A 24111-nucleotide genomic window follows, 5' to 3' on the forward strand; every position below is an offset into this window, starting at 1 on the left:
TTATTGTCATCTCATCTGCCCCCTAGTGTCTACGGGACACTTTGACTGATCTGTCTGTAGTTTATATCATAGATTTCATTAGTTGTTGCTTATGGACTGCTATTATTTGTTTTTGGTGAATATACATAACAGCATTGAAGTCTGAAGCTCTCGTGGTCCAGCAGCAGCCTTCCTGTGGTCAAATATGTACATGGTAGAAAGATTTTCCTAGTTTGCTGGACAGAGGAAAATGAAAACCTTAGGTCAGGTTTCCCAATCCATGCATTACATCTCTAGTGTTAACAGCAGGGCGGTGATTTTACTGGGCTGCAGCAAATGAGCTGCCCTCATCAGGAGAAGAGTATGGGGTCACCAGCCGGCCACCAGACGCACAAGTGCAGATCAAATATCACTACTGCCTCATTTTGTTTATTGCTCAGAACAAAATGATTATGACCTTATAGAAGATTACTGAGAGATGCATGTGATGAGTCTTTCACATCGTCAGCAGGGCTCCAGCACAGACAGCTGGGCGGAGGGAGTTTGTGGGAGACTGCTTCCCAGAAAAAAACTGAAAATGATGCAGAACCATCAAAGATTCCTGTTTAGGTTCCTCAGATCCTGCTATGAGAAAGTGCAGTGCAGAGACTTCTGGCAGAGTGTGTTGCAATTTTGTTAGGAGTTCATCCAACAGTCAAGAGGAAAAGCTATCTATCATGACTTTTTGTTGATCTAGCAGACAAAGAATAAATGAGGACAATATAGCTACAGACATTTATCTTGAGCATAATTATATAAAAACCATCATAACAAAGTGGGAACATCATCATCGTCTTTGTGTCTGTTTTTCTCAAGCTGTTTTGATTCAAAATGTGCAGCTGTTCTTTGTGAGGGAGGAAAACTGACTTTCACTGACACACCTCTCAAAGGAAGAGCAGTTATCAAACACTTTTGGCTGGACATGATCACACATCGCGTATCCGTTTAGTGGTTATATGAGCAGCAGCACCAGACTTGTGTAACAAATTCAGAAATACTGAACTCCTCCTTCTCCTCATCATCATCTTCCTGCAGGAGCAGGGCGATATGACTTTACACGGATACATTTAAACTGCCTCCCTGCTCCTTGAATATCCTTCCAATGGAAAGGAGGGATATTTAAAAGCAAGTTGCAACCCTGGTTTATTTTAAAAGTATTCGCGTTGTCCCATTAAATTAAATCTCATTTTATTAGAGATCACAATGGGATTACGCACACTTGGCACGCCACTTTACGCATTTGCGTGCGTCTACATTTTTGTTTCCATCCTGCAAACTGTACAGTCTCAGACGAATCCGGGGACTCAGCAAGGGAACAACCAAAGAGCGGCTCTCCGGCAGACACTACAGTGGGCGCACAATGGTAAGGTGTTTAGCATTTTAAGCCAGGGCTCGCAGTACCAGCCCGGGAGGCGCAGGGGTGCAGCTCAGGAGCAAGTGCAGGCACGACCTCTCACTATCATCCGTGATGCGGACGTGACACATCCGGACCCAAGGAGCCAGCTGGCGACCCAGCAGCAGTCTCCCGGAGCCCACGGGCTCCCACCTCCGCTCCAAAGGCTCGCGAGGGGGCACGAGCACCGCCAGCATCACCATGGCGGTGAGCGCACGGGGACACAGAGGACCAGCAATGAGACTCAGGAAAAGCCCAGTGTCCGTCCGCCTCTGCCCCGGAGAGAAGACATGATGGTGGGGGATGATCCATACGACCCTTACAAGTCCATTGATGATAATCCGTATTACAATCACTATGACGTTTACGAGAGACCGAGGGCAAGATCGAGACCCGGATATGGCACAAGGAATCACCAGTACGGTAAGAGCTCTTTAAACCAAAAATAATGAGATGCACATCACCTATAAAGAGGAGTTTGTGATCCTTCTTGTCTGTCTGTCTGTCTGTCTGTCTGTCTGTCTGTCTGTCTCTCTGTCTGTCTGTCTGTCTGTCTGTCTGTCTGTCTGTCTGTCTATCTTGCCTCACTTTAGCTCTATTTGCCATCTCTTAAAATATTGGCTGTATGAAACATTCATTCAGATTTAAGCTTGATGTACCTTTTTTTTTAATGGCATAGTAACATGTGATAATATGTAATAATAATAGGTAATATGTGTTTTGCTGTGTTTTTAGGTCTACCTGATCTCGTACCTGACCCGTACTACATTCAATCCTCTGCGTATGTCCAGAGAGTCCCAATGTACAACCTGAGATGTGCATCTGAAGAGAACTGTTTGTCAAGGTACACTGCTGTCAGTGCTAATCAACAGAGACAGAGCGAAAAAAAGAGTTTGCACCCAAGTCTGAGTGTGATTCAGAGACATATGAGCCGTAACAACTTCTTTAAGTGTTGGTGGGTGTGGTCTGCAGTGCCCAGTGGAGCCATCAAATGAGGTAAAATTAACCCACTGATGGTGCAGACGGGTGGGTGGTGGAGGATTTCTGTAAATGTTTAATCATAGTTTTCCCTGAGGAGAAAGCCCAAATGGTAAACACATTATCGAAAGCTTAACCAAACAACCACGTGCCTCCAGACTGTTTTTCCACCCACCGTAGACTGCTTTCACCCAGAGGGGATCTGGCAAGAAAGACAATCTGAATGACGGACTTGTATCCACGTATGACTTGTGTTTTCTTCTTCTATGTGCCTGCAGCTCGGCCTACACAGGCAGTGTGAGAGATTATGACACCCGCATGCTGCTGAGGTTTCCCCAGAGAGTCAAGAACCAGGGGACAGCAGACTTCCTCCCCAGCAGGCCACGTTACTCCTGGGAGTGGCACAGCTGTCACCAGTGGGTATAATGTCATGTCCACCTCACCATCAATTACAGAGGGATTTTAGCATCCTTTATTCTCACTTGCATACATCAAGAGATGTTACTGAATCAGATATGGATTAGAAAATATCTAGACTTTGCATTGCTCAATTGTTTTTGAAGAGATTACATTTGAGACACATCAGTATTTTTAACTATGTGTTTTTTTTTTATTCAACACATTAATTGATACTAAGAGATCCAATTGCTTTTTCCAGTCTGCAGTTGAGGTATGGCACCCCCTGTTGAACCACAGTTGTTACTTTTGGCAGTGTTATAGTTTTTGTAAGCTTTTTTTAATTGGCTTATCATTTAACATATCAGAGCTTTTATTATAGGTGTAATTTTGTATTATTGCAGTCTCAGCGTGAAGGCAGTAAAACCCACACCTTTTAAAATATGCACTTCATATGACCTTTACATTCACTTAATTTACAGCTGCAAAGCCAGATGTGGTAATATAAAGTAGTGTGATAAGGGTATGAGTGAAATGTGTGAAAGGGGAACTGCTGCTTTCCTTATTGAGCTTATGGAAAGATGCCTGGCTTTCCTCGATTCCTCAGAAACTACCTCAGCCCATAGTTATGTTGTGCAACAACTGGTCCACTGCGTTGATTCCAGAAAAGGAGCGCATTTGGCAGAGTACCAACACACTGCTGAAGTGGACTGCATATATTGCTTGTCAGTGTTTTGAAAGTCAACTTGTGCTAAAATCCTGACTGGTTCCTTGTCATTTAACTGACTGTCTTTAGGATAATAAAGTGAAAGTAAATTCAGATTCACTGTGGTGTGAATGTCGCTCATGAACAAAACAGTCCCTGGTGGGTCTAGACTAACGGTGTCTGTATGTTTTTATAAGTCCCGGGTTGATGTTGACCACTTGCTTTGCATTAAAAATGAACCCTGCTGATCCACAGGCACTTCCACAGCATGGACGAGTTCAGCCACTACGACCTGCTGGATGCCTCCACCCACCACTCGGTGGCTGAGGGCCACAAGGCCAGCTTCTGCCTGGAGGACACTTCATGTGACTACGGCTACTACAGGAGATTTGCCTGCACCTCACATACCCAGGTCAAAAACATACCTGCATAAAACTGCTGTTAGAAATCTTTCTATATTACCAATGTATTACTTGACACTTTGTTTAAAAGAGCAGGAAAAAGGGTCAGTGGGAGCCGTTCCCCTTGCAATATGATATGGCACGTATGTAGCATGTTAGCTCCTTTAAGCTAGAGCAAGAACAAAAATAAAAACAACAAAACGATTCTTACTGTCAACCCTACATTTACTGTTGTCTGGTGACGCCAAGTAGACAGGACGTGTAGCAACATTTTCACGTTGTGACATAAATTGTCCCAGTTGGGAACTGATATTTACGATTGTTCCAACACCGCATGATTGCAGCATGTATTACAGTTAGCGTGACAATGAGCCAGCATTCACAATAACAGGACATTGAAACTGAAACAGCTGCAGGACTTCAGCTGACATTCATCTGATTATTTACCACTGGGCCTTCCCTTCTCTGACATGTCAAAATCTCATCATGAAAAAGGCAGGAAGTTGCAATCTAAAAACCATTTCCCATCAAGAGTTATAGCTATAAAAATAACTGAAAATGTTGTTGATGCCATGTTGCACATGCACATTGCAATTGTTCCAATTAATTTCGTTTCAGACCAAATTAGAGGATGATGACTTCTCTTTGAAAGACCCTGTTGTATGGTTTTGGACCCAAATCTCTGTAAAGCAGACTTGAACTTAGAAAAACAAATTCTCTTTTAGTGAGGCAGCTGTGCTTAAAAGAACAATTTTAGTATTTCCTTTTTGTATGAGCCAGTAATGATTAAATTATTTCCTGTTACTGGCGCATTACTTATTCATCCATCACTTCTAATATTTTACCAAGCTGACTTCACTTTTTATTTATTATTTATTTGGTTAGGATCATAAAAGTTACTCTACTAATACCAATAAAAACAATATAATCTTTGTAACAGGTACCATTCCGTACATACAAAGGCCTCACATTGTTTAAAAAGTTTGTTTATATGATGTTTTACGTGGATGCTGTCCAATGTGCAGGGCCTGAGCCCAGGATGTTATGATACCTACAACGCAGACATCGACTGCCAGTGGATCGACATCACAGATGTGAAGGCTGGAGACTATATCCTGAAGGTTTGTCATAAAATACCAGATGACATTTATCTGCCCCGCGAGACATTTAACCCATTTGAACGGTTACACTTGTGTGGAATCACCTTGCACCCATGAATATTTGATAGGAGTCTTTGTTGTTTATTTATCTTTGTTGCTCTGATATTAATTCTAATTAGTTGTATTAATTTTTTTGCAACAGATCAGTGTAAATCCAAACTATCATGTCCCAGAATCAGACTACAGCAACAACGTTGTGCGCTGTGAGGTCCAATACACCGGCAACTACGCCCACGTGTCAGGATGTCACCTGTCATCGTGAGTAGCATATCTTAAGTAACATTTATATATTTGATATGTTTTGCCTCCTCCTTTAATTCTCATCATGATTTATTCTTTTTTTCTCAGGTATTAAGAGCCCTTCACAGCAACTCAACTTGATGTACTTTAATTGACAATGCAGAGGACTGCATAGCAAATAAAACATCATGAAATACATCTTAATAATACATTTTATAATTTAAAAATAGTAAAAACTTTGAAATAAGGATTATCCTACGTCATAGTGCCAGTGCCAAACGTTTTCCTCTATACTGATAGGTCTATTTTTATCTCCTATTTCTTTAAACATTTTGAAATGTTTACTTATTTTGCATTGTACTGTATTCTTTGCAGTTTATACCACTTTAAGATTGTTGAGGAATTAAATCCATGATATTTAGAAGCTTAGCAAGTAAAAAATGTAAACCAGTTTACCCTTTTTGATAATTCAACATTAATCATAGCACAATTTTGAAATGAACTGTAAAGGAAATGTATTTGTATATTTATATGCAATGGATGAAACTCTCTTTACTCCAAAGCTCTTGTTGAAACTGAGTTGAATAAACTTTTGTGACACTGTATCATCGGAGTGGACTCAACAATTTAAAGGTATTTCCCTGTGTTGTTTATATTTCTTATTTTCTTAATTACACATTTTGATACCCAAAAAATAAACTACAAAAAATGAAGATGACTTGTAAATTAATCCAATAAATCATCACAAATTCACAAAAGCCCATGAAACATTCTCATATAAAGATAGAAGCAAAGGCTCATATTTTAGAAGCTGTAACCATGTGAATATGCTGGCCAGCAGTATATAACACAGTTACACTTACATGTAACTCCACCTTTAAAAGCTGCCACATTAGAGTGATGAACGAATCAGTATTGTAATTAAATAATATACCTTTTATATGTATTTTATACATACAGGGAGTTACTTTGATGTTTAATGGTGCATTCGGTAACACAGTAAGAGGAATTAAGATATGAAAATATATAAAATATATAAAAAATCCACTTGATATACAGTAGCCTATAACATAGAGCTATTATAAAACAAATGTTTAAAAACTAGTATTAAAAAGAAAACCTTTTTATATACTGTAGCCTGTTATGTAATCATTGTATTTATTTTAAAAAATTGATATTCTTTGTTCATATTTGTCTTTATTCTTTTATTGTTAAATGTATGCTATATTTGATTTTAAAAACTCTTCTATTATTGATCTTTTGTTACATTTTGTGTTCATGTTTGCACCACCATACGTATGTTTGTATGTTTTTTGTTTTTGTTTTGTTCTGGCTTTAATCTAAGATTTTTTGGGGAAAAAAGACTTAAAAAATATAATATGTTGTTCTAATTACCTCCCGTTAAATCTGAAAGAAAAAACCGGGACCAGTGATGACATTGTCCTCCGGTCCAGCAGGGGGCGCCTCTGAGTTCCATCTCGTTTGAATCCATGGATTTTCCTGAGGCTGCTGAAGAAACTGGATTCCACCACCAGCAGTGTGATTGTGTGTGTGTGTGTGTGTGCGATACGATCAAAATTACCCACAAAACTGTTCATTTCTCAAGTTAAAATGCATCCAGTGAGACTGTCGATCCCTTCGTTCCGTTCAGAAAACAACTCGATCGAGAAAGGATACACGGTAAGCTGCTTAACAAAATAACCTCTGTGTGTTTGTGTTTGTGTGTGTGTGTGTGTGTGTGTGTGTGTGTGTGTGTCTGCCCTGCTGCTGTCATCACTTTTCGTTTTTACTAGCATGTTATACCTCTTCCCTTAGATTAGAAGTAATTATCGGTCGTCGTTTTAAAATCAAGCAAACAAAGTAAATGTCGTTTTTATGTAAGCGTTCTTGTCTGTTTTGCTGCAACGCATTGAACTCTCCTTTTTTCTGTACACTGTAAACATTTCAGACAACAAATTAGTTCAATAAATAATCAAAATAATTCATTTAAATTTGGATTATACAGAGACAACTTAACCTCTGGATTTTAGAGACGTATTTTCTGTCCTGCTGTCTGACATGAACACAGAATAAAGCAGCATGCCTCAAAACAAACCCTCAAAATAAAGTGTAAAGGAAATCTTTAATATAATATTCCCTTACACAAATTCCACCTTTTAAGAGGTATACCAGAAATAAAGTGTCACACATAAATAAAACACAGGTCACTCCCAGAGACGGAGATATACTGACTTTTGGATCAACCTCAAAAAACCTTTCAGCCTTCATTTCCTACAAATGTATTCAATAGTATTTTCTTTAGCCTATGCCTCCCAAACTGCCATGTCTTTCAAAATCCATGCCTCCCTCCAGATTTATTGCAAACGTTCTGTTATAAATTATTTCCATTTCTATCTGTAGTGACCGGTTATTTCCCCGTAAATGTAAGGGATATTTGGCAACATTTTTGGAAAAACCGTTATTTGGTTTCTTTGAGTCAGGCCAGATGTTTGTTAACTTGTTTCCATGCTTTATGCTTAGTGAAGAAAATCAGATTCATTATTACAAAACAGACAGAAAGGGGTATTAATCCTCCTGTCTGGATCCTTCTCCTAGGAATAAAATAAATACATATTTCCCAAAATGTTAAACTATTCCTTTAAATGTTTTAAAGACAGTTGTTATAAGAGGAATACTTACACACTGAGATTGCCTTGACTTAATGATAGTAGAGAGACTGCATTCTTACAATAACATTGGCAGATACTTTTTTATTTATGTCATGATAATCCATCTAATGAGGTCAGTATCGACTCAGATACCGATCCAGTGTACTGAACCAGTTCTGACCCCAAAGATGGGAGAAACAGTGTTTTAGACAACAGTGCACTTATATTTTAGTGTCAGCAGATTAAGGGCCCCTTCCTGTTTGGACATGACAGAGACCTGTGAACAAAAACTTGTCGATAAGAGATGAAGAAACACCCACAGCATAATAATGTCTATAGTTTTCGAAGGTGGGTGTTATGAACATAATTGTTTGTCTATTGTCTATTACACTGAGAAAACAGCTGAGTTTTAGGAAGCAAACACTGATTAACTGAGTTTCGTCAGTCTCTTTGGGACTGCTCACACCTTTTTCTTGCTGTTTTTTCCAAAATGAAGACATCATTTAATTAAAAGGTCTCTGATTTGATAATTATTCTTACTGATTGGCTCTCATTCTTTGGAGATACAGTACGTGTTTAAATGGGCAAATACAGAATTGCGTTAACAACATTGCCTGCGTCATTTAACACTGGATTTCCTCATTTACATAATGCTGACAAGAAGAGCCAGGGAGGAAGTAGAAGTCTGTTTGGGATGTTTTCAGCTATTGTTTACGATCACATCTCTTAAAGCAGACAGATGTTTCCTCTTGGTAACACCCTGACATTACAGTAACTGACAGCTTGACACACACACACACACACACACACACACACACACACACACACACACACACACACACACACACACACACACACACACACACACACACACACACGTAAGCACTCTCACTGCCATCACAGGGTGGGGCCTTTTTTTTTCTGATGAGCTCTGGTAGCTAATCAGGATTCTCTTAACTGACTCACCTACAGAAATCACATTTTTGCAGAAAGTAGTTTTAACTTTTTTCCTTTTGACAGGTTTTCAGAATTGACGTGCTGATGAATGGCAGACAACATGCTGTTGAGAAACGCTACAGTGAATTCCACACGTTGCATAAAATGGTGGGTTCAGTGCGTCCCCAAAGTTACTGAATGTTTATTTGTTTTTAGTGTTGACAAAGTCCTCCTTTCTGCTCCAATTCAAATGAAATGTTCAAGTCTCGAACATGTATCGAACATGTATATATACATGTGTTTTTAATGTTTTCATTTGGTTTTAGATTTGACATATTAACCACCACATTTGATGCTTTTTTTTAAATAACTCATTTAATATATCATTGAATACATATTATTTTAATAATATGTATAGCATAACTTGTAGAAAGGATTAGTCAGTTAAATAATTGGGCAGATCAATGGCAATGAGTTGATCATAATTGAAGTATTATTCAACATGTATAGGTTGCAGTTTCTTAGATGTTGGGATTGGGATTTTCTCTTTTATCTGCAATTTTTATATGACATTTTTTTCTTACTTTATGAGCGTCCATCTTTAATTGCTGAGATTGTTTTTTCAAAAACGATTAAATGAAATACACACAACTTTATGTACATAACACAATAACAAAAGATGGAATGCATTATTCTGCAGAGAACATGCTTATTTACTGGTGCAAAAGTCATGCACTGTAGGCATGATCAGTATATCACAGCAGCAAATGAATTAATGATGAATGCTTTCTGGTGGTTAACCATTCATCAGACCCGTTTGTTTAATGTTATAGCTTTACAGACAAGTTCCTCTTTCTGTCTGGCCTTTTGTCTTTTGTTGAGTAGCCACTTTATGGAAGTCAAATTTTTTCATTCAGTAGTTATGAGAAGGAGACCAATTTATTAAGTCTCCCAGCAATTAGGGTGGCAAAAGCTAAAGGACCTTTTTTTTTGTATGTGGTGAGGGACGGCAATGAGGGGAAAACAAACCATGCACAATTCTACTTTTTCCCCACACATCTCAGGGAAAGCCAAAATATTTTGCATATGATTTTCATGAGTTTATTTTTATGATCCTCCAGCTAAAGAAGAGCATAAAGCCGCCTGAGATGCCCTCCAAACATGTTAGAAACTGGGTTCCTAAAGTCCTGGAGCAGCGCAGGCACGGTCTGGAGCTCTACCTGCAGGTACTGAAACCCCTCCACCCCACCGGCTCTGCTGGAAATAAATAAATGACATTTTGAGAACAGTTTAAGGAATCAAATCAACTACTCTACTTTACAGGACACGTGATGATGATACTTGTGACAGGATTGAGGTCTAATAAGCATGTTTACAGAAATATGACACCACTACTGAGCCTGTTTGGGAGTAATAAGATTGATTCAAAAGGGAACTCCTTAAAAAAAATGTATTTCTAAAAACATTCGTGCTGTAAAAGCATGGATGTAATGCAGCAGAATTCAGCTGTAACTCTTGTAAAAATGAATTGGTTATGGATATAAAGCTGACTTTTGATGGTATTTAATATCCTTGTTATTCAATGACGTGTACTGTTCGTTGTTGGAGAGTCTGGTGTGGAAGATTTATATTTTGTATAAGTAACATTTCACTTAGTGTCTCTATAAAGTCAACATCCTTAATGCAGATTTAGTCTATCTGAAATTAAAAGGAAAAACTACCGTACAGATGTAGGGAGGTTAAATACATTCAGATTGTTCACTTAAAAAGGTCACAGAGGCCCTTTGGTTGTGTACGGCTGCTTTATGTGCACATTGCTTTTGTTTTTGTCTCTTCTCTCAGTCTATAATTATGGAAAATGGAGTCCTTCCAAAGGTATTCCTGGATTTCCTGAATATCCGACATTTTCCATCAGTGCCAAAAACCGAAAGCTGTGGGTGAGTTGAAGCTGGGAAATAAAAGACCATTTGGGAGGCTTTTTGTGCGAGTGTTTGGTACCATGCTATTGAAAGGCTGTTTGGCTTACCGGTAACTTTTTTCTTTCTTCTCTCAGCTCGTTTGATACAGAATCAGAGGAATCAAGGTGAGTCGTGTAGAATGCATTGTTTGTAGCAGCAGGTCAGAGTCCCTATTTGCTCTGCTCTTGAACTTCACCCAGCATGTCACTGAAACCACCTAGGTTTATTCATGGATTTAATTTCTCTGCTGCTTGTAGCCGCCCACAAACCCTCTGACTTTTTTTCAGTAAACTTTCACATCAGCCAGTCCTGCTGTTTCTGAGAGACCCCTACCTGCTGCCATCTGCTCACGGTGAGTTCAGGCTACTGATAATATCCCTCTGCTGGAGTTTAGATGAACTATTATCATTTTAAACTTATATTAATAAAAAACAACACATATTTAAAAAAGGGACAATATTAAGTCATTACTTTTGATTTAGTTTTTTTTAAAGCAAATTTTGGCTGACCATAAATTCCAGTGTGAATTTCATTTTTGATTTTTTACACAGATATTTATATTATATATTTCAAAAAGTCCAAAAAATATGTATATACACATGAGTGGTAATAACTTAGTTAAATATTTGTTAATAATGTTACTTAATGAAATTACAAAAAACACATCTTGTTACGTGTATTTCACGAGAGCATGTCAGTTTATAAATAATATTTGTTTGTTGGCTCATTATTATCAGTTCTGTTTACAATTCTTATAACTCTGTTGTGGCATACAACTGGGTTTGTGTATGTATTTCCCTAAAACTCTACAGTCAGGAAATTAATGAACCTATAAAAAAACAAGGTACAATTTATGGAAGGAACAGCTTTTGATTTGTGTGCCCTTCCTTTATTTATATTTGGTTTCAAGCATTATTATTATATTATATATAAATTACTTTACTATATTATATAATATTCTGTGTTTGATAGATTAATTATGCATGGTAAATAAGCTGTTAAACACTTATTTTACACATCTTTTCAGTATGAAGTTGGTTTGGGCTTTATACTCCTCTTACCTTTTTCAATTTTGTACTTTTCTCTTATTCTTTCCTTTCAGATGCATTTTCAAATGTTGTGATTGAAGGTGTGGTGCATGGAGTTTTCTACCCAGATCTTCAACCCAGGTAGAGCTGCAGAGCTGATCTGAGGCACGGCACTGCAACAGGAGGGACGTTACCTGTTAGCATAAACTGAGCCGCATTTTTAAAGCAGAAAACAAAAAATCCATACATTTACTTTCTTCTCTGGACAAAACACTAGCACCAGTTACCATTCAATTTAATAAAAGCAATACTGACTAATATTGAAATGAATATGAATCCTGAGAAAATTATACAAGCAAACAATTTTAGTCGGCTAACATTTTTGAAACAGTTTGCCCGGTTAATGTAGAGGTCTTGGAGCTGTGAAGTTAAATTATATTCTGATTATAGCATGAAATGTACCTCATATTTTCATTCTTTCTTAAAAAAGCATTGAGAAATAACTAACAGGATAAACTGGAAATAGAGATACGAGTCAGATCAAAGAGAGGGTGCTTTTTTGAGCACATAATTAGAAGTTGAGACTCTGGGGAAGGAGATGCGAATGCCAGCTGGACTAAAGGTTAGTTTTCCAGACTGAGAGGAGGCTGTGAGCACAAACACAGGGCTGGAGTGTGGAGCTGGATCACAGCCTGCCAGCAGAGAGGTGCCACTCCCTTTGAAGCACCATGACTGTGGTTTCTGAATTTGTTCTGAGCTGCCAAATTAAGCCCTCTGAATGAGAGCCGGGCAACAGCCTCGAGTGTGTTTTTGTGGGAGCTGACAGCTATGTGCCACATGTTAGGGTGGAAATACTTGGAGTTGTGATGTGGACCTGGTTTATTAAACATCAGTACTGTCGTTTTTACAGTGGTAATAGTAGAGGGGAAGCTCAGTTTGGTGAGGTGATGTAACCACAACAGACAGAAACATGTGGCACCCCATGTGAGTTCCACTGAGTCAGCACTTCACTCCTATTTCATTGTCAGATATATGATAAAGAATCAAAGCAGCTGAACCAGCGAAATGACCTTCTTTATCTTATGATTTCTTCTTCCCTTCCTGGCAGCTACATTACCCACAATGCTAATCAACCATTGGCAGTTTGGTCGTAGATTCAGGTGTGTTGTGCTTGCTTGAGCGTATGTATCCTCGTCAGAGAACTGTGAGCTCACATCTCTCTGACCTCCAGATTCTTTGATTTGTAGTCCTCAACGTGACATCCCTTGAGGTGAGTTTTCAGATTGGGCACAGCTCTCTGGGGCAACAAAAAGCCTTAAACAATGTTTTTCACTTATGCAGTATTACTCCCCAAGACCTGTGAACAGACTTTGGAGTGTTAAATCAGTAAAGGCCCCCTCTAGGAGAAGATAAGGAGACACTTGAGGGTGGTTCTTTGGTTCAAATTTCTGCATCCTCCCGTGCAAATATGTTTGAGAAAAGAAAACAATTAGTCCTTAGCCTCTATGAACAGATAACAGGGTGTAAGCTGTTTGTTGATGTCCTACAGCACATGCCAAATCCAAACACAACATTTAGAAATTGTTCCGGTATGTGCAAATGATATAAAAGAACAACAGTTTTTAATCAAAATCCTTCTTGTTACCTCCTAGAGCTGACATGAGCCTGTTTCTGTTTATTCGTATTGTCCCCAAAACATGCATGCTGCAGACTCCGCAAACACACACATTTGTTAGGAGCTCCTGCTAAGTCTGAAAACACTTGCAAAAGGTCAGTATGTGACACTAAAAGCAGTCATGTTCAGTTTAATGTCAAACTTACACTATATATATAAGGCCAGTTTTCCACTTGTGGTGATTAGTCACCCATCATGTAAAGGGAAAGCATTTTTAAAATGAGAGGTGGTGATTTAAAGGACTTTAAACACTGTGCAATATTAAATTAAATACAGGTTGTCTTGGTATACTTTCTTGTACAGAACAAACCATCTGGATACTTGAAACGCCTCGTAGCTTTTGTGAGACAATATGTTGCACGTCGCTTTTTTGCAGTTATCGATGACACTTTGATGTGACTGGACCTCCACTACAGCACAGTAATGACTACATATTTATACTGAATAAGATGTGCATTAACGTCAACTAAACAGACCATGATTTTATGTTTTAACAAATTATTTCCTAGAGATCCATCCTGTAGATTTATATATGTATTTATATTGTGTAACATTGTATTATTTGTGCTCTGACTATGTGAAAAGTGTCATTTAAGTGCCATAATGCCACCCTACAGTGAACACTGGATTTACTGTAGCACTTTAAGATGCGCGACATGTAAAATACTGACACCAATAAAATGAATTATTTCCACAAAACTCGTCTCAGACTCAAACAGTCAATGTGTTGCCACAAGCTCTTTATTAGAAAAATGACTAAAAAAGGCTGCTGATTGACAAGCAACAATTGTATTATCAGTCAGTGTCTCACATTATAGGGTAAGCAAAAACAAATGTATTCCCTCAAAACAGAGTAAACCTCTGCAAATCCTACTGCATACTTTAATTATGAATCTGCCTGAATTATTTAAAAAAGGGCTCAGAAATAAACCAACGAGCGGAGGAGTTATTGACTAAACTGATACTGTTATGGTCAGGAAGTACATCAAATCTGTCCCACGTTCAGTAACATTGTTAAAGTTGAATATCTCAGCTTATTTAAATTATGATCCTCCAGCAGCTCATATATTGCACTAAAGCATTTTAAATTAATTGTCTTTATGTTATTTTTGGTCATGTCACCCAGCCATAATTGCAACTATAAAAATTCTAAAACAAAATTAAACAGGAAATGTAATCTCGAAAGCGCAGCAGTGTTCTCTGTTAATGCTATAACAAAATACTGGCTTTACAATTGGAAATGCAAAATATTTCAGAAGCAATAGAAAATTTGCTTTGGTTTCCAGGCAGCGACGTCCCAGTAACAGTCCAGTAGTAACCACACACACATCTGTTGGGAAAGAGTGATCCAGCCATTCAAAACAGTCTCTTCCATCCCAGCTTTTAAAGTTCTCCATGTCCAACTTCGTCTTTCAGCGGGTCGTCCTGGTTCCCCTCGGCCTGGGGTTCCTTCATGTTGGCGAAGGCGACTTCTCTGGTCAGCTGTTCCAGAGGAGGGAGGCCCACCGCCAGGTTCCTCATAGCGATGGCTGTCATCAAGAAGCTAAAAGGGGGGAGACGGAGATAGTGAGACACCATTACAGAAAAATGTAGTTTTTCGTGTTAGTCCAATTTCAAGTGTAAATAAAACACAACCTTTTATTTATTTGTTTGTTCTTCATAGACAACGCAACAACTTGTAACAGGCCACAATCACTGGACACTGCTATTTGTTCTTGAACCAAATCTTGCTGCCAAATCTTACACAGGATTAAGTCGATTGTCCAGGCGAGAATATTTTTTTTTCCCAGTTGGTTTTTTAGGTTTTGAAACTCAAATATACAAAAATGTAAGGCTTTACGTCAGCGCTTTCCCGGGTAAAAGAAATATGCCTTTTTTGGTGCTTAATCACTCCTCCACCTGTCTCTAGAAAATACACAAATCACTCCTTGCCTGATGCTCCCTTCAAAACTAAAGCATAAACAAGTTCTAAAACTAACTTGGATGAAATTAAATAATGATAAAATGTATGTATACAAAAAAGCAATTAAGTAAATGTTTATCTTAAAACAAATAGTCCAACAGATGTGATGGATGTAGGTTTTTTAGCTAGGGCTCATTCACGACCGCTGTGCCTGGTTAGACTTCTCCCTCATCAGATAAATGATGCACCTTACAGATATTCTGATACCTGATCATACAGAAATTACAATATTTCAATCATTATACACGTGTTGAGTGAGTGGCTGTTGCAGCCTGCCGTGTTTCTGTGCAGTTAGAGGATGACACTCACCCCCTCCGTATCGTGTAGTACTTCTTCACAGCAAAGCGCTCCAGCCGCTCCAGCGCACCGGCCTCCCTGCGCTTCTTCACCTCCTTCATGCGGCGCTGCCTCTTCAGGAACAGCTGCACGATCGGGTCCGTGGCGTTGACCTCCGACCCGTCATCGTCTGCAGCCATGAGAGGCTGCAGCTCAGGAGGGAGGGGCTGGGTTTCTGTGGCAACATAGAGAGTCAAGTCAGTATTGCATGATTTAAATTCGCTCTTCAGCAAATGTTTCTTTACATTTGGATATACTGTAGACGGAGATTGTTATCATATGTTTGGATGGTGTAACTTTGAGTTATTTTTTCAAATACGTAGTTTAGATAAAAAGAAGCTGTACTTAGGGGGGGGTTAGGGGGTCCTGAAGTACTTAATTGTATTGTTCCTAGGGAAGTTCCTTTTATATTCCAGTTCTCCCTTTCTCAACTTCTACCGTTGGTGTGTTTTGTTTTAATACAGCTATGCGTATTATTATTATCTTTCACTTTCAGTGCTACCTTTTATTTTGTTAACTGCCATTTTTACCTGTCCCGTTGCGGACACGCTCCTGAAGCTCAAACAGCTTGGTGAAGTTCTCCTGTAGTGCTGCCTCTGTGGTGTTGACGTAGATGTACATGTAGCAGGATGGGCCCTCAGACACTGTGTACACCTTATGGTAAGCGCCAGCAGGAACCTACACACATTATGTATAATGCTTGATGTGTGTCCAAGTTAAACAGTATAATTATAATGGTGATGACAGTGTGTTGCTTTACCTTTATCTGCTCTCCAGTTGTGAGGGTGTAGTTCTTCTTCTCCTCTACTACCTCGACGTTCACTTTGCCTTGCAGCACATGAACGCTGGTGTTACCCAGATCCTCACTTACAAAGTTTTCTAAGTGGAGACCTAAAAAAGTAAAAAATTGTGATGCATTATTAAATATTCATTATGAGATGGTCTATATTGTTGCATTAAGTAGCATTTTTCAGTTCTATACAAACCCATTTCTAATACACTATTGAATAATTGTAGCTTTTTGTTCCTAAACTGTTTTAATCCTTGGAGATAAGTTATGTTAAATGTTTATTACATGTTTTGATACAAAATCTTAATCTAAAATGTCATTAAAGCTGTAAAATACATTGAGTTGATTGAATTTAAAATTAGACACCCTTTGAATGTATGGGAGTAGAAGAATAAAGAAGCATAAAAGTATAAAGTACTAAAGTACAGTATTTAAGTGCATTTTTCACCACTGGTTAGAACACAGTGGGCCTGTGAAGCACTAACAATTATTAAGTGTAAAAGGATCAACAAACCAAAATCAAAACTGTACTTTATCATGTAAACAAGAGAGAGGAAAAAGAGATTTTTAACCTGGGAAATCAGCGATAAAGACGATATCAGTCTGATTGTCCAAACTTCCCTCAATCTCCTGAAACTTAGTCCTCCAAGGTGAGAGGTCTACCAGGAGAGGCATCAGCCACGCGTTCGGTCGGAAAGGAGACCAATCGACTTTCACCACGTCCACACGAGGATCAAAAATCCTAAGAGAAAAGTCCGGATCAGTTCTAAAAACCCACAGCATCACTATAAACACCTAAAGTTATCACATTTAAAGCATATTTTCTCACGCAGGAGGCTCTCCTACCTTTGCTGGAAGCGTTCATTGATGGACACCCAGATGTCAAAGTAGATTTCTGGATCAGAGATGTTATAGCGGGGCAGGAACTCATTGAGGCACGTCCCATACTGCTTCAGCATGTCTCCGTGGTCTTTCCAGCGACGGCTTTGTGTGAAAACCTGCAGTACACAGAGTTATTATTAAACGCCGGTTAAACAGATTTAAAAAAAAAGCTACATAGAATGTAAATTAGACATTTTTAGAAACCAGTTCCCCTAAACACTACAACAAATGGGGGAGTATGATAGGTTCAAAGACTATACTTTAACATGTTTGTGACTAATATTATGAAGTTTTTATGACCTTTTTACTATATGTTAGAGTTATTTTTGTATTGTGTTTTATCGTATTGTGTCTGTTTATAAGGTGTGTTTGCTTGTTGTTATTCCCCTTCTGTAGAGTGGGTGGTATCAGAAGATCGCAGAAAGCTCTTCCAGGTGAATCACCAAACAGGTGTGTTGTTACCGGTAGTGGCACATGGTTTTCGTGACTTAACCGTCTGCCACGCCACTGGAGCCTTTAGCATGCAACTAAGATAAAGTGCGTGTGCATCGCCAAAGGTGGAGGGACGAGTTGGTTAACGTAAAAACTCACTTTCAGTATGAATTTCGGGACTTTGAAAAGGCTTATTAAACCGACCTGCTGCACAAAGGCAACGCGTATTAAAGCTAGTGCCGGTATTGCCACCGCTCGGTGGCTGGTAGGCAGATTTGTCGTGGGATTACTTTACATTGTTGTCTCAGTGGCCGACAGTCATTTTCAGACCGGTCCAACTGACAGCGTGCAGTGGCTTTCTGAGGTAGGTTAAGTGTGTCCACCTTTACTATCAGACAATTGACATCATGAGGTGTGCACACCTCATTGCGAGCAGAGGTGGGAGAAGTACTCAGATCTTGTACTTGAGTAAAAGTAGAAGTACCAAAGTGTAGGAATACTCTGTTACAAGGAAAAGTCCTGCATTCATAATGTAAAAATAAAAGTAAAAGTATAAGCATCAGAATATACTTAAAGAATCAAAAGTAAAAAGTACTCATTAGGCAGATTGACCCATTTCAGAACAATGTCTATTATATGTTTTGATTATTATTACTGATGCATCAAATCAAAGCTGGTAAACCATTAAGACAGACTGTCATCCTCACATACTGTGTCTCACAGTATTTTTCCTGTAACTTACTCCTGGGTTAAGATATCCAATTTCCCCAGTTTTTCCATCTTTGTAGGTGATCTTAACATGCTGATGGCTGCGGGAGTGAACCATCATGTCCCATGAGTATCCATACAAGCCATTGGTCCAGTTGTTGTAACCCTAGTGAAAAAAAAACAGAACAAAATATTAGGACAATTCCGTGCTCTAAAGTAACATTGTAAAAGGTTTCTTACCCTTTCCAACGGTTTTAATAAAGCTGTACAACAAAAAACAAGGTGTTCATATAGACTAAATTGTAAATATTGACTTTTAGGGGCTTTGTGCTGATAACACCAGCTGTTGTTTGCTGTGGATCAATGATTGGTGACTCTGATTGAGCAACTATCATTCCGCTGACTGAAAGAGAGAGTTAAAGGCTTTGGTTGTCAGCAAAGTACAATCTTATTTATCAGAATGATCCTTTGTAGAAAAAGTCCCAGCAGAACGTAATCTAACCATTGACTAGTTGGTTTGTTGGATAAAGTGAGCTGTAAAAGTATTTTAGGATATTCAATGTTCTAAAAGATTGATACCTGTGTGATAAAGTGGGAGTAAGGCAGGAAGAACTGTTCCATAATGTAGAGAATAGTGAACATAGCAGCAAGCTTGTGTTTTAGTCTCATTTTGGAAGGTTTTGTGATAGTCGGGGTCTCCTGGCGTTCGGTGCTGGGGCTTTGGATCTCATTGTAAACGCAGGAGGTGCTGGGCTGAGAGTCTGTGGAGGTGATTGGCAGGACTGCACTGAGGAAGGCTGGGAAACGTGCGAAGAATCTCCTTGGCCAGTCAGGGTAGCAGAAGAGAGGACTGGTAGCGAGCATAGTGTAGGAAAACATCCCTGTGGAAGATTAAGAGACTCCATAAGATGAAGTTCAATTATACTATCCAAAGTAAAAATAGGTAACAGAACAGGAGTTTGAATAAAGACTCACCAATGCTGAAAAGCTGCGAATTCATACAGTGGAAGTAGGAGACGAAGAAAATTCCATAAGGTCGTGTGGCATCGAAAAACAGCAGGTAACCAGCGGACAGATCCAGAATAAGACCACCTCCATGCACCACCAGCAGGTTTATTAACTCCACGGGGAGAATAACTCTGAAAAAGAATGTGTGATACAGCAAAATCAGAGAGGTGGTACTGAGATACTGCAGTATCTCATCGAAGGGAACATTTGCCGCCTTTTCACGTGGTGGTCCATTCAGTGTTGATGCTAGATGTGTTAATTTAAGCAATATCTCAGTTGCTGATTTCTCCTGCTGCAACATTTGTTTTACTTCCTGCATTTAGTGCCTTTAATTAGCTGTGTTCCCTTTGTTGTCTTGCATTCCAAATATGAAGGGGGAGGATGATATGGAGGAGGATACATTTTCCAGTGTTCTGGCTGATTCTGATATTTGTGAGAGCCAGCGCATATGGCCAAAGAAGGGCAGAGAGAGGAAGAGGCTACACATTGCATCCTGGTACATGTTTGAGCTGATGGCATGGCAACACGAGCAGGATGTAGCTTTTCTACATAAATACAGTGCACACTATGGACTTAATTGATTCAATTGACTGCATTTCCCATCAACACTAATTGGAAATCAACATAACAGGTTGCAACATTTCCTTTTTTATATATAAATATATCTTAGGAATGAGCTGCTACCTACTTGAAAGGATCAAAGAGCCAATGGTGTGCCAGGTATGACATTGAGTATCCCTCCACCCAATCAGCGTCCAACTTTTTGATTCCAGCGATGAAGTATACAATAAATATCTTTGATAAACAAAAAACATCGACTTCATTAGGTCACCTGTACTAAAGGCCGTGTTCATGTTGAATTGAAAAAGTATGCATAGTCACTGGTGGACAGACCTGTATCCTCAAAATGGTATAATTCCACAGAGGCACGTGAGCATTTCTTATTGAAGGCCTCCGCAATCCATCGATTGACCTACAGACAGACAGACATAAGGTGGTCGGTTGAGCCTAATCATACAGACGGGCAGAATGTCCAGACAACAGACAGACACATAAACATCATTTTACCAGTATCTGTTGCCATCCATGAGTGTGAGCTGAAACCCGATGAGGCCGTAGAGGTACGAGTGATTGTTCCAGGCCGTTTTATCCAAAAAGAAGATGTACCAGTACGAGGAGATGAACATGAGGCCAGAGAGACGGAGGAAACAGCCGAGCATGATGCCCAAAGCACCTTCAGTGAGGCACGGAAACAGACATTTTTAAACAGAAAGCATGCATCTGGAGTTAGACAGACTTGTATTCTCCAGACCAGGGTCTAACCAAAAGGTGCTGTAGTGTTGGATTATGGGAAATATAGGCGTTTGTCCTAAACTAGGGACTCTTCAGGATATCTGACAGCGCAGACCTCTGCCAAGGCCAAATTCTCGCAATGTTTACAACCAATAAATGTGTATCCATGCTTTAAAGACCAAGTGAGGACAGTTGCTTTTTTTGTAATCCTACTGATAAACTAAACCAAAAGTCAGCAGAAGCACACAAACAGTACTTCTGTCTCTACTATATTTTGAAAGCCTGATCAAACGTTGGAAATGTCAGTGATTAAGTGTGTTTAATAGTGTGATTTCTGTTTTTTAAAGAAACAAATGGAGCCTTTACTGAAAGTAAAACATGCTGGTGTGACAAGTTGGTAAAGTACCAGGTTTGTAGCTCCAATGATTTTCTTTATCAGTATTTCTTGACTTTGATTGTCATTGTGTGGACCCTGTTTGCTGTAAGCATTCTTGATACACTAAATGCTATATTTGCATTAGTTGTAAAGATCTTTGTAAGACTCAAACAATGCAAAAGTTAGTTGGCTTGGCGGCAAGATAAAGTGGAAAATTGCAGGTCTGGTGTATGTGCTTTCATCTTCCCCGGCATAGACAGACACCCCACAGAGCCCGCCTCCTGTAAAACGAGTGCATCCGCTTATACTCAAAAAGAGGAGGGGGAAGGGGGGTTTCCTCACTAAACCTCAGTAAACTTTAATCTGTGAGCTTTTAAACCTGTAACTTTTGGACATAAGCTTATTAAAATGAAAAAGGAATTTCACCCACCGAGGAACATCACGACATACACCAGATACATCCAATCCAGCGGCAGTGGCTTTAAGAAATTAAAGAGGGGGAAGCGGCACACCGGGGCTCCATCCAGGTACTTGTAGTCCAGGTGACTGAGGCCACGTTCCTGAGTGATGTCGATAACCATCAGCAAACCTGCATGACGCAAACATAAAATGGAAGGGCACAAGCTTTGTTTAGTTCCTAGGGGCCATCTCAACCCTGTTGCAAAAGGGTCATTCAATACCAACCAGAAATATTTAGCTGAAAGTTTTAAGCAGACAACAGATTTCTCTTCTGATACTTGCTTGACAAAATTAAATGTTTTCATACTTTTTACCACCTATAGTTTTAAATCCATTGGTTTTATTTCATAGGTAGATATTTGGACTATGTTGACTTCAAGTTTTGTATATCTGTGTAAATGATTTAAACCCAGCAGGCTTTGCTTTTTACTTACCAAACAAACATCGGAAGATGCCCAAGGATGCGGGATCAGTGGGGCGGTTCAGGAGGGTCACCAGGCTGTGCCAGGACGTCAGGTCCTCTCTCCTGAACCCAAGTATCTTCTCGAACTTGCCTTTGGTCTGCGGTGTATCTTTTTTAGGAGCTGCATCCTCCTTTGCAGTTTGTTCCTCTCCATCACTACTTACAAGCGCACCTAAAGGTTTAAATGGGGCATAAACATGGTACGATTAGGTATTTGTATGACTAAGAACAAGATATGGAGTGTTGCACAAAATGTCAACTGAGTCATTGTGCTTTAAACATCACTTCAGTTTCAAAATAAGAATTATAGTCAAGTAGGTTATTCATTTACAATGAATTTACCTTGGTGTTTGGTACAACAAATATATTAAGAGAAATACATGCAAAGTACTGCAAAAGTCAAGAATATAGATAAAGAAATTACATATTACAGTAAAAGTAAAAATATTTTTAAAAGATCGTTTAACTAATATGTAGAATACAAGTTTGACATGTAGGCTATAATATAATAGTGATGTATAAAATATGTAGGCCATAATATATTTAGAACCTATGTGTAGTCTACAATGTAACTGTAGTGTGCAAGTATAGCTTTTTACAGGATGTGCACAAATATTGACCAGATTCCAACATGCTTTTACAAAACATACATCTCTTATCAGCACACCAACGACTGTGGTTAGAGTACAGCTTCTCCTCGGTTAAATGCTGGTCTACATAGTTATTATTGGTTACACACCGCCACACTGACGATCTACTAACAACAACCTCACCTGCAGTCGCATCTCTCGCCTCCATGCTGCAAAATGTTCAGAATAAAACGGAATTTTGATGTGGACAGGGGGTCAGAAAAGTCTCCCTGCCCCAGGTGGAGGTTTTCTTGCGTGATCACGTCTATGAAAGGGACACAGTTACGTGTCATATCCCCACACACACGGGCGAGTCAGGGCAGCGAGAAGAGGCGGATCAGTCGGGAGGAATGTTGTGAAAGCAATATTCCTCGTCTATTGGCTAGTTCTTCGAACGGCCACGCCCAGTAGGGAGTACTATATACGTCACATCCGGTCGGTTAGATTTCTCATTTATTTTTGTAAAACTAAAACATAATAAAATACAAAATAATCATAACATTTCAAACAATCATCAAAGATTGTTCACACATAAATACACATATAGACATGATGTGAATATTCTTGTGACAGTGTTTAAAGCTACTTTCATGACTATAATACCACAGGATACCACTGGGAGGCAGTCTTGTTTATTGACGTCCATTTGATCCAGAGGCTTTGGCGTAAAGAAGGAGCTGTGAGAGTAATGTCAGAATTTTAGGAAGCAGCCAGTCATATTAGAGTTGGTGATGTTAGGGCTATCTGTTCATGTCAAGTCCGTTGTTCCATACATTGCACAATATCACAAACCCTCAGGGCTCTTTCCACACTGTACACAAGAATATTCTTAATGCAATCAATTCGTAAACACCAGTTACACAGTGAATGTTGTTATAATCGTTGTGTGTCATTCTATTTACTAAATGTTGTTTTAAACAACCTGAGAAGGCAAATCTCCACAGTTATTAACAATTAAGATCAGTTTTTCCATAAAAATAGTGTCAGGGACATTGGCAGGAAGAGTAAAGTTTTGGTGTTGGGACTATGACCACCTCTGCTGAATCTCGAGTCTGAATAAACTGTGAGTTTTCATTGCAGATGGTTGCAGACTAAACACTTCATTCAACTCAGCTTTATTCATGTGTGAGTGGCAGAGGGTGTGAGAGGTTTTGAAAAAGAAAACAAGAAAGACCTTTGTGCAGTTGTGGTCTTGGATATCTGCACTGGCTAATACCTTTCAACATCACAATGAA

General features: G+C 39.1%; 3 protein-coding genes across 3 annotated transcripts; 2 read left to right on the plus strand and 1 right to left on the minus strand.

Annotated features, from left to right (window-relative positions):
- The first annotated feature begins 951 nt into the window (after nucleotides 1–951).
- Nucleotides 952–5897, plus strand: loxa (lysyl oxidase a). The gene is made up of 7 exons (XM_063890328.1): nucleotides 952–1834; nucleotides 2147–2255; nucleotides 2668–2805; nucleotides 3747–3903; nucleotides 4918–5013; nucleotides 5195–5310; nucleotides 5401–5897. Exons 1-7 carry the CDS (start codon nucleotides 1222–1224, stop codon nucleotides 5405–5407), a joined length of 1236 nt encoding a protein of 411 aa, XP_063746398.1. The 5' UTR covers nucleotides 952–1221; the 3' UTR covers nucleotides 5408–5897.
- Nucleotides 5898–6766: 869 nt separating this feature from the next.
- On the plus strand, nucleotides 6767–14236 carry snx24 (sorting nexin 24). Its single transcript, XM_063889457.1, has 7 exons — nucleotides 6767–6972; nucleotides 8961–9044; nucleotides 9998–10102; nucleotides 10719–10813; nucleotides 10930–10959; nucleotides 11122–11186; nucleotides 11937–14236. The coding sequence occupies exons 1-7, from the start codon at nucleotides 6904–6906 to the stop codon at nucleotides 12005–12007; spliced, it is 519 nt and encodes a 172-aa protein (XP_063745527.1). The 5' UTR covers nucleotides 6767–6903; the 3' UTR covers nucleotides 12008–14236.
- Nucleotides 14237–14256: 20 nt separating this feature from the next.
- On the minus strand, nucleotides 14257–23243 carry ggcx (gamma-glutamyl carboxylase). The gene is made up of 15 exons (XM_063889456.1): nucleotides 23021–23243; nucleotides 22219–22419; nucleotides 21756–21914; nucleotides 20725–20890; nucleotides 20551–20629; nucleotides 20345–20451; nucleotides 19624–19787; nucleotides 19228–19529; nucleotides 18683–18814; nucleotides 17473–17624; nucleotides 17199–17368; nucleotides 16597–16727; nucleotides 16367–16514; nucleotides 15810–16011; nucleotides 14257–15080 (listed from the first exon to the last, which is right to left on the minus strand). Exons 1-15 carry the CDS (start codon nucleotides 23043–23045, stop codon nucleotides 14921–14923), a joined length of 2298 nt encoding a protein of 765 aa, XP_063745526.1. The 5' UTR covers nucleotides 23046–23243; the 3' UTR covers nucleotides 14257–14920.
- Between the last annotated feature and the right edge of the window lie 868 nt (nucleotides 23244–24111).

The sequence above is a fragment of the Eleginops maclovinus genome, chromosome 8 (genome assembly GCF_036324505.1).
Source record: "Eleginops maclovinus isolate JMC-PN-2008 ecotype Puerto Natales chromosome 8, JC_Emac_rtc_rv5, whole genome shotgun sequence".
Lineage (NCBI taxonomy): Eukaryota > Metazoa > Chordata > Actinopteri > Perciformes > Eleginopidae > Eleginops > Eleginops maclovinus.

Coding starts and splice junctions, on each gene's coding strand:
- loxa (XM_063890328.1), top strand. CDS start 1,222: ATGGGATTACGCACACTTGGCACGCCACTTTACGCATTTGCGTGCGTC. Junction 2,806..3,746: donor GAGTGGCACAGCTGTCACCA/GTGGGTATAATG, acceptor GCTGATCCACAG/GCACTTCCACAGCATGGACG. Junction 3,904..4,917: donor CCTGCACCTCACATACCCAG/GTCAAAAACATA, acceptor TCCAATGTGCAG/GGCCTGAGCCCAGGATGTTA.
- snx24 (XM_063889457.1), top strand. CDS start 6,904: ATGCATCCAGTGAGACTGTCGATCCCTTCGTTCCGTTCAGAAAACAAC. Junction 10,103..10,718: donor GTCTGGAGCTCTACCTGCAG/GTACTGAAACCC, acceptor CTCTTCTCTCAG/TCTATAATTATGGAAAATGG. Junction 11,187..11,936: donor CCTGCTGCCATCTGCTCACG/GTGAGTTCAGGC, acceptor CTTTCCTTTCAG/ATGCATTTTCAAATGTTGTG.
- ggcx (XM_063889456.1), bottom strand. CDS start 23,045: ATGGAGGCGAGAGATGCGACTGCAG. Junction 21,915..22,218: donor CATCTTCCGATGTTTGTTTG/GTAAGTAAAAAG, acceptor TGCGTCATGCAG/GTTTGCTGATGGTTATCGAC. Junction 20,452..20,550: donor ATACCATTTTGAGGATACAG/GTCTGTCCACCA, acceptor TGTTTATCAAAG/ATATTTATTGTATACTTCAT.